General features: G+C 39.3%; 1 protein-coding gene across 2 annotated transcripts in view; it reads right to left on the bottom strand.

The window, feature by feature from the left end:
• The window catches only part of dlg2 (discs, large homolog 2 (Drosophila)), a 175,941-nt gene that overhangs the window by 76,104 nt on the left and 79,888 nt on the right, over positions 1-19,949 (bottom strand). The window contains exons 5-7 of one of the 2 annotated variants that reach the window (XM_054625181.1): positions 15,779-15,862; positions 14,170-14,334; positions 11,685-11,744 (exon numbers count right to left, since the gene is read on the bottom strand). In XM_054625181.1, coding sequence (XP_054481156.1) covers positions 11,685-11,744; positions 14,170-14,334; positions 15,779-15,862 — 309 coding nt within the window. Of the gene's footprint in view, positions 1-11,684; positions 11,745-12,877; positions 12,883-14,169; positions 14,335-15,778; positions 15,863-19,949 lie in introns of both variants that reach the window. The other variant, XM_054625182.1, reaches the window with a different exon arrangement.

Here is a 19,949-nt window from a genome sequence, read left to right as displayed (position 1 = left end):
ATATTTCCAGGGACAATTGTTTTTTAATTTTTAAATATCTATGCATATCTATGAATAAAAAGCAACAAGAAGAAAATGAAACTAGGAACTAGGAACTATTAGCAATGGTATTAATGCTATTAACAAAGCAAATTGATATTTAAAAGTGAGTCAGTCATAAATGAAAACAGTATCTGCATCTGTGTGAAGGAGAGGTACTGCAGGTCCTTCCTTCCTGCTGCTGTCAGGCTGCACAACCAACTCTGCTCCCAGCAGACCACATGACCACAGGACAATAATAACATAATAACATGACAATAGAAACCTGTGCAATACATTGCACATTGCACTGTGCAATAATGGTTAAAAAAGTTAAAAGTAGTTGAAATAGTTGTTGTTTTTTTCTCTGTCTGTAAATATAGTATTTCAGTTATTGTTGTTTTTTCTACTGTTTTTTTTATTGCTTATTTATAATACTTGTTTTATTTTATTTTTATTTTTCATTTTTTATTTTATTTATTTTTTATCTTATTTTTATTTTTATTTTTAGCTTGTCTTCTTCTACTATGTCTCTTGTGTGCACTTTACTCTGCGCTGTTGTAAGTCTGCAAATTTCCCCGCTGCGGGACTAATAAAGGATTATCTTATCTTATCTTATCGGTACATGTAATTCATTACTATGTAATTAGAGTAAAGCTAACACCCTATGGTATTTTCTTTTGAATAAGCATTCAAAATCACTGTAAGAAAGATATAATGATAAAACAGTCTACCTGATTATCTGAGTAAAGGTGAACACTCCCCCCTGAGTGGCAAAGATTTATACCAATGAAGAGTATGACAGAAACAAAGCACAGCTCTTAGAAACCACACAGAATAGTTATTATCATTCATACCCCTTTGCAACTGACAACATGGCAACAATTCTACCATATTTGCATTAGCATGGAGAACTGTCCCACCAAACTAAGCACTCCAACAGATTCAAGATAGCCCCAACCCTCATGAAGATTAGCGCCCAGTTGGGTCAGGTCACAGGATCTAAGCTGTGACACAGGGGGAGAGGACGCAATATTTTGAGGCAGACATAAGGGCAACAGTGAAAGAAAAAGCTTCGGCGGAACGAAAGAAACAGCATAATGAGACAGAATTAAAAAACCTTACCTTGATGGTGTTAAAGAGAAAATAAGTGTATCTTATACCATTTCTAATAAAGACATGTTGCTTACAAAAAAAGGTCAAGTACCAGCACGCAAACATCTGCCTTGTAGCCCATGTAAGAGATCCTCCTTATTGCCACAGTTTGAGACTAACGTAATACTACTATTATGCTTATCTTACCATGAAATGACTATTGAAGCAAACCTTTTTACCCAATTTAATATCTGTCGAACATAACACATTTACAGCTGAGAGGCTACAGCCAAAGACCGTTAGTGTCAGGGAGTCAGCTCTGACAAAAGGAGGACAGAGATCACATTTATTTAATGCATTTTTAAAGATACTTTGGAGCTACTGCTCAGGACTTTTGGCAAACTCCAATTCTAACAACACAAACATATTCTTTAAAATTATTTGGATTTACTTTGAAGAAGAGCAAAATGGATTGGGGGGACTTTTAGGGGATTTATGAGATTAACATAAAATAAAAGTATTTAAAAGTTGATTTAACAAAGGCCAAGATATTAGGGCCAGAAACCCTGGGTCCTATACTTCCCATAATGCAACTTGATAGCATCTTTTATTTATTATATATGAACTTCCCGACCATGTCTTTCAAACTCATCAACCCCCAGTTTGTAGGACAGTCTTCCTGTTCCTCCATTCCTCTTCACCATATACACCTCAGACTTCAAATACAACTCTGCTAACTGCCACCTGCAAAAGTTCTCTGATGACTCTGCATGAGAGGGAATACAGAGAACTGAACCAGGACTTCACAGGATGGTGCCAGCAGTACCGCCTCCAGATCAACTCTGGTAAAACCAAAGAGCTGGTGGTGGACTTCTGCCGGGGTAAACACTGTCCTCCGGAACCAGTGAACATCCAGGGAACGGACATTGAGATGGTGAGATCTTACAAGTACCTGGGTGTTCACTTGAACAATAAACTGGACTGGACTAATCATACAAATGCACTATACAAAAAGGGTCAGAGCAGACTGTATCTGCTGAGGAGACTGAGGTCCTTTGGAGTGCAGGGAGCACTCCTGAGGACCTTTTTCGACTCTGTGGTGGCATCAGCCATCTTTATGGAGTGGTCTGCTGGAGCAGCAGCATCTCGACAGCAGACAAGAAGAGACTGAACAAACTTGTCAAGAAGGCCAGCAGTGTGCTGGGGTGTCCACTGGATACGTTGGAAGTGGAGGGAGACTTTAGGATGATGGCTAAGCTATCATCCCTGATGGACAACACCTCCCACCCCATGCAGGACACTCTGGCAGCTCTGTACAGCTCCTTCAGCCACCAGCTGCTTCACCCCTGGTGTCCGCAGGTCCTTCTTCCTGCTGCTGTCAGGCTACACAACCATCTCTGCTCCCAGTAGACCACACGATACGACACTAAACATCTGTGCAATACAATACACTGTGCAATATAATAGTTATTCTGTCTGTACATATAATATTTTAGTGACTGTGGATTTTTTTTTTTATATTCTTTACTGTTTTTACTGCTTATTTAAAATACTTGTTTTTGATCTTGTTTTTCACTATACCCTATGCTGCTGTAAATCCTGTAAATTTCCCCGCAGTGGGACTAATAAAGGATTATCTTATCTTATCTTATCTTATCTTATCTTATATAACTTTGGTCACTAAGGTGATGTCACCTAAGTGAGTCACATAGGACATTATGGAATTAATTGTGCAGTGACAAGTAAATAGATTTGCTTATAGGTCGCAGGTCCATGAACGCTTTGAGTAAGTGGCATGCGCGCTCTGCGGGGCGACTGTGGCGCAGTGATAGAGCTGGTCGTCCTTCATTCGTCCTTCAATCATAAGATCTTCAGTCGATCCCCGGATCCATTTTTTTGACCGTTCAAATACGATGAATTGTAAATGTCTTACGATGCATTTTGAGCGTACCTTCCCTGTACAGTAACGTCCTTATGGTCATAATCAGGAACATTATGAGCAGAATTACATTGTGCTTCTCAGCGTGCCTGTTATGGAAGCATTTTTTTGTTTTTTACGAAATAAGAACACCTTTTGTGACCTCACATATTCAACAAGTCTGGTTTGATATGTGATGTGTAATTAAATGTGAGAAAGAATTGCTGTAGTGCGAGTCTTTAGTCCTTTTTGTCCGCTTCCAAGCACAGGTACCGTAACAGCATGAATAGACACGCATTGAGATCCACTAATGCTGTTGAGCAGCGGCACAGGTTCACCAGCACTAAAGCATGCATGAAGCTGAAATTTACTCTAAAATGAGGGATGTGCTATCCAAAACACACAGTATTTCAAGTTACCATTTTAACTATGAACTAATTGTCAGTAAACATCGAAACATTCGGAACAAAATGTGGCCTTTTTGCTTGGACTCCATTAATATAACTTGTGCAGCAGTTTTATAATGATTTGAAGACATTTTAATCAACTTAGTATAAAAAGCAATAGCATGTTGGATGCACAGGATAATCATTTACGTGAGTAAGTGCTTCTGTTGCTGTACAAGATGTCCAATTCAGAATTCAGCAGAGGCAAGAACCACTCAAATCTAATGACGATTTAACAAAATGTATTCCTGCTATTTGCATAAGATGCTTTAAACAGTGAAAACACAGGCTGAATGTTGACAGTTCAACATTTAAATTAGAGAGACCATACTGTATATTCAAGCTGCCTCTGTTAAAATCAGTTTTTTTTTTATTAGTTTTTTTTAGAAAAATAAATACATCTTTATTGTCATATGCCCAATACAAATGTGAAAAATGCTACTTTAGCATTTTTCAAATTTGTAGGTACTAAATATTAATTCAGGTCATTGGCCATTCATTTGAGGGCATACCTCACTGTCAAATGAGTACAAATGCAGCTGCTAAAACAACAAAGTCTGAATGAATAATAAGGGTCGGTGTATATTCAGCATGTCCGACATGAAGCTTACAGCCAGCCTTCGGCTACAGACAGGCTCCAGCTCATGATTTGAGAAGCTACAACAGCACTCTGCAAGTACTAATGGCTGTTTCTGTTTAATGGCTTTCCATTTCCATTTGCTCTGTTTAAGAGCTGACCTCTTTTTTCCTAAGACGTTCTGTAACAACAATACTAAATGAACTGTTCAATATACGTCCGTATATTCATTTTTTGAGTGTTGTCACCACCTTTAATTCATGTTCACTGATGCTTTTTCCATCAGCAAAGAAGGAAAAAACTATTTTAAGGGAAAATGGCTTAAGTGCACAAAATTGACCTCTTAGAGAAACCCACTAAGAGCAAATCAATTTTTGAGGATCCCATAGTGTGTCTGAGTGTAAACAGTGGGTCTTTCACAGAGATGCTGAGATGGGACTGTGGGTTATTTGCAGTGCATCATTATGTTCAATCTAGGTTGGATGGGAACTCCTTGTGAACAGGCCATCAGCAGGAGAGGTCAGTCACACTTTATGTGGCAATTTGACTACTTGTGTTTCCTAACTCCCTTTCTTTTCCTCACTAACAGAATGAGATAAGAGAAAGGCATTCTGACCCACCAACAGCTTAAAGCATTTTATTGTTCACCTGAAAAAAATATCTTTGTCCTTTCACAATATAGTCCTCTAACAGTCCTTTGGAACTGGTCATGCTTTACATGTAAGAGGCTTACATTGTGAAAACTTTGCTAATGTGTCAGTGAAAGATAAACCGTGAAGCCTACCTCCACAATGTTACAATAAACTACTTTGCTTCACTTGGCAAGTGCTCATCTCAGGTTACAACAGAGAGGTAAGTCTGATGTCAGAGACTGGACATGGAAGGTTTCTTGAGACAACTGATAGTATTTGATGGAAACAAATATCTATTGGATATAAGGTAGTGAGACAACAAGCCAGGGCAGACTTTGAAGAACAGTCCCAATGTTACTGAGACAGATAGGCCCTTTGATAACAGTCTGCAGAAGAAGAGGAGACATTTTAAAGAATCTCTTTGATGACTGGAAGTCTAGGCAGTTTCTCTGACCCAATTAAAGAGACTGAAAAGGGCTGTTTTTTTCAACTGTGTAATGAATATTCATGCATTTGATATAATCAATTGAATTTTCTTTGGAGCCTGTAGATGACAATTAAGTTTGAATGAAGTTTCTTCACCCAAATCTTGCCAACCTCATCCATTGTTTGGGTCTGTAACTCTTCTATGAAGTTTTTGATTAGCAAGTTTCTTAATGGAAAGCACATTGCCCCTTAATATTACAGCACTACATATATAAAGCTGGTGCATTGACAGGACCAAAAGCATTGTTCTTATGAGACAACGAAAACATTATATAATAATGTCTGCAAACCTCAGCTGGTGCAAGGTGGCTGGTGTGATGTAACAATCCTACATGCTTTTATAGTTTTAAGGTGCAAGATCCGAGATTGGGGGCATTACAATTGCTTCTCAATGGCTCTCAACCTGTCGACGGCAAGCAGGAGGCTCATAGCTAACGGTACTAACAGTGCTAACAGTGCTAACAGCACAAACTACGGTGAAAGGGCTGACAGAACTAACAGTGTTTAACTGAGGAGGAACCGGAAGGTGGGTGCTACGCTTCTGTAGGATGCAAACTAAAATCTCTGGACTAGAAATCACAAGCTTTGTACCGTACACCCATTCATCCATCAAGACATAATTTCTTGTGGAAAACATCCTGCGTGGTACCAATGCAAAAGACCCCGCACCCCAAAGACCTCAACAGCTACAGGCCGGTGGCACTGACATCTCACCTGATGAAGACCCTGGAGAGGCTGGTTCTTGTACATCTCCGCCCCCTGGTGAGCTCATCTATGGATCCTCTTCAGTTCGTCGACCAACCTGGCATTGGGGTGGATGACGCTGTCATCTACCTTCTACACAGATGCCTCTCTCACCTTTAAAAGGCATGAAGCACTGTGAGTATCATGTTTTTTGATTTCTCAAGTGCCTTGAACACCATCCAGCCTAAGTTTCTGAGGGGCAAGCTGGATCAGAAAGGGGTGGACCACCACCTCACTGCATGGATCCTGGATACAGGAGTGTGAGTCTGACCTGGTTTCCTGCAGCACGGGGGCCCCACAGGGAACCGTTCTGGCTCCCTTCCTCTTTACCTTATACACCTCGGACTTAACCCACAACTCTGCTAACTGCCACCTGCAAAAGTTCTCTGATGACTCTGCAATCGTCTGCCTCATCATGGACGCGGATGACAGCGAATTCAGGGAACTTTATAGGATGGTGCCAGCGGAACCGCCTCCAGATCAACTCTGGGAAAACCAAAGAGCTGGTGGTTGACTTCCGCTAGGGTAAACTATCTAGTACCAGTGAACATCCAGGGAATGGACATTGAGATGGATCTTATAAGTACCTGGGTGTTCACGGGAACAATAAACTGGACTGACAACACTAACGCACTGTACAAAAAAAATGTCAGAGCAGACTCTATCTGCTGAGGAGACTGAGGTCCTTTGGAGTGCAGGGAGCACTCCTGAGGACCTTCTTCAACATCAGCCAATCTTTTAATGAGTGGTCTGTTGGGGCAGCAGCATCTCGACTGCTGACAGGACGAGACTGAACAGACTGGTCAAGAAGGCCAGCTGTGTCTCTGGGATGTCCACTAGATACACTGGAAGTGGTGGGAGACAGGAGGATGATGGCTAAGCTATCATCCCTGATGGACAACACCGCCCACCCCATGCAAGACACTCTGGCAGCTCTGTGCAGCTCCTTCAGCCGCCGGCTGCTTCACCCGCGGTAGGTGAAGGAGAGGTAATCATTCTGTTTGTTTATATTTCAGTTATTGTTGTCTTTAACAATAACATTTTTTTACCTATTAATTATACTTCACTGTGTTATTACTTATTGATTATACTTGTTTTTTATCTTGTTTTCTACTTATGTTTCTTATTTGTCTGTTTGCAGTATCCACTCTGCTGCTGTAATCCTGCAAATTTCCCCGCTGTGGGACTAATGAAGGATTATTTTGTCTTATTTTATAGGTTTTACAGTGTCCTACACCTTTAGTGTGGTGAAGCCTGTCACTGAATATCGCACATCTTCTTCTTGAAGCATGTTAAGTGTCTTCACAGGTTTCCATCAATGCATAAAGTACTGTACTTGTTTTTATACATTTTTTGGCCATGGAGACAATGTTGCTCTCATACTATAAAACATTTTAGTTGCCGATCATTATCAACTCAGACAATATACATAAAGTCTTTAAAAGAGTGACTTCTGCAAACCTAAAAATACAATAAGTCAACCCACAAACTAAGAATTAAACATCCCACGTAATTGAATCTGACAGAAGATGAAGAGACATCTTCTCTCTGCTCAGATGTATGCTGGGACGTTGCACTGTGTTCACAATGGGCCTGGATCTCAGTGAGCTAAGGGCAAAAAATTTAATTAAGGCTAGAACTGTGTTTTTTTTTCATGGGGAACAGTCTTTTATATAAACTTGAATTCTAAAAAACAAACAGAAAAAGCAATGTCATTTCCAAAATCCAACCTGCACTGCAGATTTTTTAATTGACTTTGTGGCAAAATAAATAAAAAAAACTGTATTCCAATGGCACTAACAAGAAATGAATCAGATGAAACACATCTGTCATATAAAAAAAGTAATCTGCATATTCCCTCAGCTGAAATTCTATTAAATGGACTCCTGATAGCAGGAATAGATTCAGAGTGATGGAACTGTTGCCTTAGTGTCACAACACTCCTTATAATATTCAGCCAGTTTCGAGGACACTAGTCACTTATCAGTTTTGTTTTGATCCATCGAATGTACAACGTGTTGTTTCAACCCGGTCTTTGCTGCAGCCTCCGTTAGGCTTTAATAAACTCATAATGACCTACTAACACTGACCCCAGTACACTGTAGCATTAAGCACTTTGACTTGTCTTTGTGTTTGAAAGGTGCTACGAATAAACTTGACTTGTATTAATACAAAAAAATAACTGCCCTAAGAAATTGGATGTGGTTCTCAAACCAAAGGTTTTTGGCTTTTCCAACTATTCCCAATGAAGTGCATTTGTGAGACTGAAAATGATTCTGGTGTACTCATTGTTGCTGTCAGTGGCACTGTTGTTATCCACATCCCTGCTAACCCACAGTGGCTTGAAAAGCTAATCAGAGTGTTTTCACAAGGTAATCATTGTAATTCCATTGTGTGGATTATAAGAATAATGACAAGAGGGATGAAAGTTATACCAAGGAAGTGCACTGTTGATCTCACTCTACTCTCACTTGCTGAACATAAACCAAAAAACTGCTTCTGCAGCCTTCATTAAACTGGTGTTTATTACTCACAAACCTCACCCTGCCTGATTGACAGAGAAGTAATTGCTGCCGAAAAATGCACGTTATTTTACCAGCGGACATTACCATGGAAAGAGGGTCGCAAATTGATGATCGAGGTCTGCGATGGTAGTGGTCTCTGAGCAAGGGTGCGGCAGTAGGGGGGATAGGCCTGAAATGGCGTTGTGGCTCTTGTGAACCCGTCATAGGATGACCTATAGTTCTATTTCAATTTCAACTACCTGCTGTGACTGCCAGTGTTTACTTTCCCTTACTCACCAAAAACAAGCAGGACCTTTTAATGCATGGGCACATCATTATTACAGCTACTTAAACCTAAGTGTGCTTTCAATAGGAAACGTCAATCAGTGCATTTTCTGTCTACTGTGTGCTTTTTGACACACTGAACATGCAACCATTTTCTACTATCATTAATGAAACACAGTCAGCACTTTTTGAAACTTTTCAATATAATAATGATTGGGCCTCATGTTTTTTTGGGGGAGCTAAAACTTGACGAGACCGACCTCCAGATTCTTTGACAAAATGAAGGCACCAGATTCTTGTGTAGAGCCTGCACCCATTTTACATCAACACCCTACCTGATTAAACATTACTATCATTTATTGTTGGTAAAAATATTTAACCAACAAAAAAATTGCTTCAAAGGTGACAAACACAGTACACACTTTAGAGCATGCTGTAAGCCTTTAAATCTTATGCTTCATTATTTAGGTGTATGTTAAATCAGATACAGGTATCCTAAAAACCTGACCTGGGAACAGTAAACTCTTCAACAAATAACAATACATAATCATTTACAAAGACAGCTTAACACCAGATAACAGTAACACCAAAACAAGCACATGGGATTCGCTGGCAAGCCATTGGCACACAAACACACATGCAGTTATATTACCAAAGTGTGGGCAGGGCTTAAGACAACCGCCTCGGGGAGGAATGGGATTTATGAAGGTACAGTATGCATGTATGCATATATGCATGTATGTATGTATGTGTGCATGTATTGGTGCATGTATGTGTGCCTGTATGTTTGTATGTATGCATGTATGCATGTATATGTATGTATGTATGTATGTATGTATGTATGTATGTATGTATGTATGTATGTATGTATGTATGTGTGTATGTATGTATGTGTGTATGTATGTATGTATGTATGTATGTATGTATGTATGTATGTATGTATGTATGTATGTATGTATGTATGTATGTATGTATGTATGTATGTATGTATGTTTATATGTATTTATGTATGTATGTATGTATGTATGTATGTATGTATGTATGTATGTATGTATGTATGTATGTATGTATGTATGTATGTATGTATGTATGTTTATATGTATTTATGTATGTATGTATGTATGTATGTATGTATGTATGTATGTATGTATGTATGTATGTATGTATGTATGTATGTATGTATGTATGTGTGGTTGTGTGGTTGTATGTATGTATGTATGTATGTTTGTATGTATGTATGTATGTATGTATGTATGTATGTATGTATGTATGTATGTATGTATGTATGTATGTATGTATGTATGTATGTATGTATGTATGTATGTATGTATGTATGTATGTATGTATGTTTGTATGTATTTATGTATGCGTATGTATGTATGTATGTATGTATGTATGTATGTGTATGTATGTTATATGTATGTATGTATGTATGTATGTATGTATGTATGTATGTATGTATGTATGTATGTATGTATGTATGTATTTATGTATGTATGTATGTATGTATGTATGTATGTATGTATTTATTTATGTATGCGTATGTATGTATGTATGTATGTATGTATGTATGTATGTTTGTATGTATTTATGTATGTATGTATGTATGTATGTATGTATGTATGTATGTATGTATGTATGTATGTATGTATGTATGTATGTATGTATGTATGTATGTATGTATGTATGTATGTATGTATGTATGTATGTATGTATGTATGTATGTATGTATGTATGTATGTATGTATGTATGTATGTATGTATGTATGTATGTATGTTTATATGTATTTATGTATGTATGTATGTATGTATGTATGTATGTATGTATGTATGTATGTATGTATGTATGTATGTATGTATGTATGTATGTATGTATGTATGTATGTATGTATGTATGTATGTATGTATGTATGTATGTATTTATGTATGTATGTATGTATGTATGTATGTATGTATTTATGTATGCGTATGTATGTATGTATGTATGTATGTATGTATGTATGTATGTATGTATGTATGTATGTATGTATGTATGTATGTATGTATGTATGTATGTATGTATGTATGTATGTTTGTATGCATGTATATCTGTAAAGTATATATGTTTTTACAATATGTATGTATGTATATTCTTCTGATGTCTGTGGAGGAAAGCTAGTTAGCTGTTAGCAGCTGGTGAGCACCAAATTCCTGCTGGTGTTTGGCTAACAGAGCAAATGCTAACGGAGGAAACACACTCAAGCTTTAAACATTCAACACAAAGCGTTACACAGTAAATTGAAACTTATTGTGACAACACAACAACTTTACAGTGATTGAATGTACTTAAGTACTTCAGCTGAGTACAGTACAATAAAAGTGATTTGAGTTGGGAGTTACAGACACTTTAAGTCTGTGTTAACATTTTTAACAAACTTCTGCTGAGATGAAAGTAGCCAGATACATTTACTCCTTTTCTGTACTAAATAACACTGATGAGATACAAAAAGTGTGTGTCTGTTATGGATTACAAATTGCGTTCCATAAACCAAATGTAAAACAATAACAACAACAGTTAAAATCGTAATTATCTTAAAACCAATCCCGTTAATCATTTTACTTTTTTTTCAATAGGGCTAGCAATAATAGTATGTCATGATATGCAATATGTAATGATTGGGAGCCTTTGAGGAAACAATATTTTGATACGGGATAGTTTGCATTCACTTTGGGACAATAAAAAAAAAACTTGGGACGTTGGTGAAGAATGTTAGTCTGGAGCCCTGTGTGTGGGTATGAAGAAAGGGCAACTACCTACAAGAGCAGGAAAGACTGCTTCTTCAGGTGAGGGATTGAAGACAACACCAAAACAAAATTCATGCAGCACCGAGGGTACATCAATCATCTGGGTACAAGGACCCAAAAATAAATGACACCAAAGAATATTGAGGATTGAGATTTCCCAGAGGTAAAATAAAAATGAAATTAAATAAAACTTGCCATGTAGTTTGCTGGGGTCACACCGGGGTATGCAAGATCAAAACGGGTAACCAGTGCAGGCTGCAGGTAAGAAATGACAAGACAAGATCACTAGCCAGCATACGTTGGTAAAGAGAGAGAGAAGGGGGTAGAGAGAGACAAGGGAGCCTAATGCACCGGGATAAAAAAAGCATTAGTAATGGTTACCCTGTCACATGTTGAGTGGGAGAGAAGGGAAACATGTTCAAAGGGGTTAGGATTGGATGAGGATGGTGAGAGGGACTGGATGGCTCCGGCTTCCTGCATTATTTCTGCCAATGAGGAAGAACCTCTTACCCAGGGACGGAGTGGCTGCACATGTGCAAAATGTTACTCACTGATGTACCCTAGTACACTAATGACTCCAACTGACGAAAGAACAAATACGTTTAAGAAAACACAACAGTTTGGTGTTCATTAAACATATACCAACATTGACTACCAACTGCCAACAAGACTTTGCACCAGTTGAAAATATCTTATTTAATCGCTGTTTATTAACTAAAATGATTACCAGTGTCCCTAAAAAAACTACAATGCAACATAATAAACCCAAAGGTTGGTTTAAAATAGTTTGAGCCATTTCACTGCTGAGTGTAACATTTACATAATGAGCTCTTTAACTTTGGAGGTATTTTACAATGTATGACAATGGGTCAGCAGATATTGCTTAATGACACAACACAGGCAGATGGAGTAATCCTGACAGTACATGTCGACCAAGTATCATTTCCTATGAGGATTATAGAATCTGGTCTTGCATTCAGACAAAAGCATTAACATTATCATTTAGCAACAACACTACAAGAACAGTGCTCTGTTCAATCCCATGTGATCCTATGGAGTTCCTGCTGTAATGCTGCTGGATATTCAAGAAGTCTTCACTAAATCAAAGTCAAGGCCAAGCGCTCATCAAATGCATTCAAAACAACATCAGGTAAAACACAATGATTATATTTTTAAATGACCAGTGGTAGCCGATGGAATATTAAAGGGCCAGTGTGTAACAGTCCTGGGGATCTATATGCAGGAATGGAATATAATCATATTCAATGGAAAATGTTCATAAATATATTTTCATCCCCTGAAACTAAGAATAGTGGCATTATTGTAGAATGAGCTCTTCATATCTATAAAGGGAGCTGGTCTTCTTCACGGAGAATGGAACACCAAACACTGGCTTTAGAGAGACTTTCACATTTCTATGGTTTTGCACTCACCTGCTCCAATTACACAAGCGTGTCAGAGAACTTTGGGGCAGTGCAAAACCATGGTACCGCAAGCCACCGTCCGACTTCTGTTGCTGTTATTACGGTATGAATGGCCTCCGAGCAAGACAAAAGTTGTTCCATGGTTTTGCACTCTGCAGCTCACGTTACCACAGTCTTGGAAAGGGAGCAGTGAGTGTGTGTGTGTGTGTGTTCAACAAAATCCTACAATCATTACCTCAAATGGAAAGTCGATCAAAGGAAAAATGAAATCTAATCTAAAGGCGATAAAGAAGACCTTAGGGTACTGACATAATGTTTTAGAGATACTGCAGATTATGTTTCTCACTTCCCTTAATAACCTTATATGCTTTGAACACTTACATTAGGAAGAATTGTTCTGCTACATATGTGCCCCACCAGGTCAGATCCATATAACATTATTTCTAATGGTATATATAAATTCATGCCCATTTATTGTTAATGGTATGTTATTCATTGTTAATGGTATCTATTTGGGACTGACTTTTTTAAAACCCTCACCAAAAGTCTTATCAACTAATATTAAACTGCACAGACTAATATATATGCAGGCAATTCATTTCCTGTTCACTGAAACAACAAATGGTTTGCCAAGGATCTCAAACTCTGCCTGATATAAACTTCTCTTCATTTCCAACACTGCCCTCTGCTGGCTAAGCCCTGAGTAGAAACACAAGCCCCTCACAACAAAGTCCATCTGCCAGCTGAACAGCAGTCTGATCTTTAACGTCACTCTCTTTTTGACCGTGTAATATGCGCCTGAGACCTCTGAACACAGCTGAAGTGTGTTTTTTCCTTATACTTTGGACTCTACATGGAAGGGAGCTCCTTTTTGAGGAGAGAGAGGCACTGACATGTTAGAGGCTGGACCCCAGGTCAGGACGCACCGGCTCTTCATGAATTAAGACAATGCAGAAGGAAAATGTGTGAAAAGAACGCTAAAGGCAGAGAGACGGAGGCATGTGGAGACCAGAAACCCTTTTGTTTCATACATCTGCCAATCGAAACGGACACAGTAATTCCATATAAAATGAACTATGAACAGCACTGGACAGTCTGTGCTCATATTTAAGCTGAGGATGGAGAGAGACTGAGACAAGGCCATGTTGGCAGTCGGTCATGGTGCTGAATAGTGATGAAGGCCGGAGGGTCATGGTTTCTATGCCAGGTGCACAGGCCCACACTTGGAAAGGAGGGATAGAGGTTGTGGTGCTAACCTTGAGAGGAGAGATGTGGGAATGGGACACGTAGCCGTGCACATTCTCGATCTCAGACAGGCTCTTCTCCGACACGTGCACAAGTTCAGGGGCTCGCACCTCGTTGGTGAGCTGCGGGAATCCCTGGTCGAGAGGCGGAGAGTCTTCTTCTTGGTAGTGGTACTGCTGAGAGTGGGAAGACAGAAAGAGAAAAGGGTGAACAATGAAAGACAAAGAGAGACAAGGACACAGAAAAGAAATGAGATCCAAAAGCTAAAGTTAGTATGGGCTTTGTGTTCCTGTTCTCTGAAATGACAAGAGAAAAGGCAAAGAATAATTCATCTTGATAAAGTTTGTACATTAAACTGGCAAATTCATTGTCATACCATCATTTTCACTTTTTTCTTTTATTGGTGTGATTATTATACAATGCTTAAATATTCTGAGTTATGAAAAGGATGACATTGAAAAGTGTTTGTTTTTTAAAGTTGTATAAACACTGTATAGACATCAACTTGGCTAAACTAGAGAAGCACCAGATTCACAATACAGTCCTGAGGGATCAATTAAAATTGCCTTTGTTGCATACCATTATTTATGACAATGAATTATTCATTATGTATGGGGAGTGTCTCAGTCTAAGAATATATATTTATCTCCCTAGGTTCTTTTAAAAATGCTTACTAAAGTGCAAAAAGATTTGTTTTCAACAAAACAAGGAACTTGAAGCTATAACTTCTACTAGCTAATCTTTATGTTTTCTATGAGGAACTAGATTCAGTTGAAAATCACTAACTTACTTGAAACAGACATTACCTAATACAACAACACCACAAACTGTGGCCTTAAATTGACCATGGAGTTAAATTACCACTCTGACAGTGTCAACTAAACCTACCTATTACATCATGAGCTTTACAAAGGTATGCTTCGTATTGCATTCATCCTGATATTCTGTTTATTTTAATTTTTTATTAAAATACTTTTACATAAAGTACACAAGCAGTACATGTAAAAAAAATGTTGATTGTTAGTTGTGGGATTCTTCTAATGAAATTCCATTTAAAAGTTCACGGGACGTCATGATACTAGGACCATTTTTTCTCACACCAGTCTGCTGTCTTCCATTACATTTTAAAGATCTTCAGGCCTTCCCTTCCTCCTTGGTGTGGATGTTTAATGGACATTTCTTACCTATCCCAACTAATCCATCTACAAACTGAAGTCTGATTGTTGTAATGTTTTCTATGATTTGCACTGAATAACCTGCTGATTCACAACTTTAAAAACAACATCAGATTCCTATGACACAAGATGAATCCCTGGTTAACATGTTAATACAGTGTTGTCAGACGTATGTCAAATGAAAAATATAAATACAGTGATATCAGAGATGGTCATGAGAGTCAACAATAGCTTTAAAGTGTGACGTATGAACACAGGATGCCGTCAATTTCACATTAGAGTGCATGGACATGATGAAATCTCATTTTAACAACATGAGCGGTGAAAACTGAGAGATGAATCATGATTCGTCACATATCATGTCAAGCAGAGTAAATAAGGTGGTTGATCGTCGGAATGATACTGTATGCGTTTGGATGGGGTGAAAAATACTCCCCTCTCTCACCCAAGGAGCGTTCATCAAGGCAGGGTTCATGCAGGGTGGGGGCTGGCCGTTGTGGGGTGACCCCTGTACTGCTGGTGGCCTGTTCTGGAGAGAGCAACAGGACCATATGTAACCACCAAGAGTAAACAGAAACGGTCTGAGTGAGAGATGAAGTGCAGAAACATAAATCGGTCTCGTCTAAGACCCCGAGCATTCAACTAGCACACCCATACAGGAGCAAGATGGCAGCAGGAGGCCGAGAAGCTCAGAGGTACTGGCACATACAGTACAGTACTGTGGGTGTACTAACACAACAGATGTCTGCACAGGCTGGACAGATGTGGCTAGGATAAATACAAACCAAAACACACAGGTTCGCGATGGGACGACACAAGAGCAACAACCACATCACCCCCATGGCACGGTCACACACTCAAGTAAAAATAAATGATGACAAGTAGATCTATGATAAAGAGTGAACAGATCCACTTTTTCTCCATAGGAAGACAATGGAGAAACTAACATTTTGGCTTTTGACATTACAGCAGCACTCCTTCATACACCAACATGGTTTTATCCTTTTAGGTTCCAGACTCATACTCCTTAATGTAAATCTGGAGAAGGCCCCTGGTATCAAGGCCACATTTGACCAAATCAGCAACAAAAGAGGAAGTGCATGGGTCTCAAAGTCAATTTGTCCACACTGAGAATAACAAAACAGTAATTAGTAGATACAACAGAGTCAGAGAATAAGGGGTTACGTAAACAGAAGATACAAATCAATTGTAACGCCCCAGTGATCACAGTTATGTTTGACGAGGCCTAAAGGCAGGAATGTAAAAATGTGCATTCTAATGTTAGGACGACGCAGCTCTGGGCCAATGACATATCAGCTTCCAGTGCTACTAAAAATAGAAATACGTTCTTTAATTGTGCCATAGCTGTATTATCATGCATGCATTATCTACTGTATAATCCTGTAAGATGTAAGATAATTAAAGGTGAAGTCACAAAGGAACTCGATTCATTTTTTGTTCATTTTAAACACTAAAAGGCTGTATTAAACGTTACACTGCAAAGGATCAAGTATGTACAGTTAAAAGATGGACAGATGGATGAATTGGATGTACATAATTGTTCATGTGATCATGCTTAGGTTCTCTTGAGTAATAAGTGTACCACTGCAGGGTATTTACCAATGCAGGTTATTAGAAGTTGGGGTGTGATCCGAGTGTAAAATGTATGATTAAAGAAACAGTATGAAAACATAAAATTGTCCCTTAAATTTGCAGTTACACAGCCCCTGCTGGACAGTCTAGATATGCCAAAAAATGGATTTAGGCAGAGGCGGGAAGAAGTGGAGCAGGCTAAGGCGCCATACTGGTTAATTGAAAGTATCCACCTGGCGACTGTGGCTCAGTGGTAGAGCAGGGTCATCCTCCAATCAGAGGATTGGCGGTACTATCCCCGGCTCCAGCAATCCATGTTGATGTGTCCTTGGGCAAGACACTTAACCCCAAGTTGCACCATCGGTGTGTGAATGGGTATGAATGATTACTTAGCGTCCTGATTGGCAGGTGGCACCTTGCATGGTAGCCCCTGCCATCAGAGTATGAATGGGTGTGAACGCTTTGAGTGGTCCAACACACTGTGCAATTTCCTGCTAGCAAACAAATCGGCCAGCAGCTGACTGAAAACACTGCCACATCGATGCAACTCTTTTCTAGAAGAGAGTCAGATCTTACTATCATCTGGATATCCATTGATGTGCCAGGCTCTCAGGGAACAAAAAAAAATGACTCCCAGCATTTCTGTGGAAGCTGGGGAACCATGTGCCCCCCTTCATGTTCAGTTAGGCCACCACAGTAATGCTATCCAACCATAGCATGGCAAGTTGGCTGGTAACTGATGTGAAAATGGAGCAGAGCTTTCTGCACTGTGGTGACCTAGAAGGATGATGTGACGAGACAACTGGTCATGTCCCCTATGCTGACCTGTAAGACCGTCCCACCCAGTCTATCCAACAAGAATACTGGCCCCACAAAAACAGATTTATGTCAACCCATCATTAACCCCATCTAGAGGGAGATAAGAAGCCTCGAGTGAACATATGTGTTATGACTGGAAAACAGCCTGTGCTTCAGCGCATTACTGTAAGCAGTGCTTGTTTAAGTCGACTAGCCCAGAGTCTGACACAGACGTGGGATGAATGCAACCTGGTTAGTGCTTGCTGCATAAAACATGGCTACCGTAGTCTGAAAGAGGATTACCTCGACGTCCTTCGAGTGTGCCAGCGAGGGAAGTGGTTTTCCTAGCTAATGCTACAACAGACAAACATCCAATAACATGTCATGATGTAGCTAGAGCTTGTGAGCTAGTGATGTACAGTGATGACATAGACAATCCTCAGCTGCTCGACTAAAAAAAAACCTTAAACATTCCACTCCACTTGATGTTGACACCTCCATTCAGTCTGTGTCAGGATAAATTAATGAAATCAAAGAAGTGTGTATGCAGTACACATTGGCTCAAGGTCTCTGTGCTGCTGCTATGTCAGGGGCTATTAGGACACAGGTAGGAATTTCATTCCAGACAATGAATCAGATTTTCAATGCACTTTAATTACGACCAGCCAACAGGATTAATCAGTGGATGGCAGGAGATAGAGTGCTGCAAGATGTTAGAGCCTGACAATGCAATGGTGTATTGGATCAGCAGGAAAGATGGGCACCCTCTTCTTTTAGAAATAAATCCATCTCTGTCAAGAGTTTATGTAGAAACACCTGCTACCAAGAAGAAGAGAGTGTTTCCTTGGTTTTGTGTTGCAGTGATGTGTAGAGACAGTTTTACATTGAGGTCTGTTTGTAATTATTGTGTAGATTAAGATGCTGCAGTACAAGTTCACTTTTTAGAAAATACTGACACTTCTGGAAGTATGATTAGAGCTATTTACTAATAAGTTAGGGGGAAAGTTGACAATGATGCACTCCTCTTGTGTCTCAGTGTACATGCCTATGTTCATTGTACATTAAAACATTGTGTCAAGCTGATACTGGTCTGTGCAGTGTTGGTCTTATCTGATACCAAGACTAAGAGTCTACAGACATGTTAGTTGTTTTCTAAGCTGCAGTTGCGCAAAGTGGTGTTTTGAGCTATATTGTAATGTCAGCATGCTAACATGCTCACAATTACAATGCTAACATGCTAATGATTAGCAGGTGATGGCCCAATTCCAATCCGGCCCCTACCACTTCCATCCTTGTTACCTTGAATGGGAGCTGGAATCTCCCGATGTCACAAGTTATTGTGAGAATCGCAGGATCACATATCACACAAAAAAGACAACTTGTCAGGCTTCAAGTAATGTGTTTGTGTCTGGTAGGCCATCATCAGGCGTGGCTTAGTGAGTGTGAGACAACACAGAGCTGCAACTGTTTGATGAGAGCAACAACTGCGGCTCCTAAAGAGGTTAGCGAAGATGATCCAATAGCATCAGTTCTATCAGAACTAGAGAGTGTTTCTTCATTTAAGAAGAGCAAAGAACCACACTGAAGTCTTTTCTCGATGGAAAACTTATTTTTGCTCTGCTCCTGAATGGCTTCAGCAAGAGCTTGATTGACAGATGGTTCATTCAATCACCTGCCAAGTCATTTTTGAAAGTGCTTACTCGTTTCCAATAACAGCTTCTCAAATAGTTCTGTGTGAAAAAAACATCTTGCAGGTCAGGTTATCCCAAACCAATTAGCCAGATGGGGCAGTAGGGTATAAAGCACAGAGAAAACACTATTCATTGATACTGACTTAACCAGCTTCCCTTTCTGACCCCCTGCTACGCCATATTGTGTTCGTCATGGAACACACTTAAATTAAATGAGGACAAGACAGAAATTCTATTAGTTGGTTATCTTAGACTCTGACTTAAGTTTTGTGCCCCATACCCGAATTTCCCACATGGGGATAAATAAAGGAATATAATAATAATATTAATAAAGTGACCAAAGAGTCATTCTTCCATCTCAGACACATTGTGAAAGTGCGACCGTCTAGACTACTGTAATGCACTTTTTACTGTTCTTCCCCAAAAAATATTGAGAGGCTACAACTCATCCAAAAACTCTGCTGCCAGACTGCTAACAAGAACAAAAAAGAGAGAACACATCACTCCAGTCTTGGCTACGCTGAGGGGCCAGGA

Source organism: Anoplopoma fimbria, chromosome 24 (genome assembly GCF_027596085.1).
Source record: "Anoplopoma fimbria isolate UVic2021 breed Golden Eagle Sablefish chromosome 24, Afim_UVic_2022, whole genome shotgun sequence".
Classification (NCBI taxonomy): domain Eukaryota; kingdom Metazoa; phylum Chordata; class Actinopteri; order Perciformes; family Anoplopomatidae; genus Anoplopoma; species Anoplopoma fimbria.
This window is presented reverse-complemented; position numbering and strand designations above follow the sequence as displayed.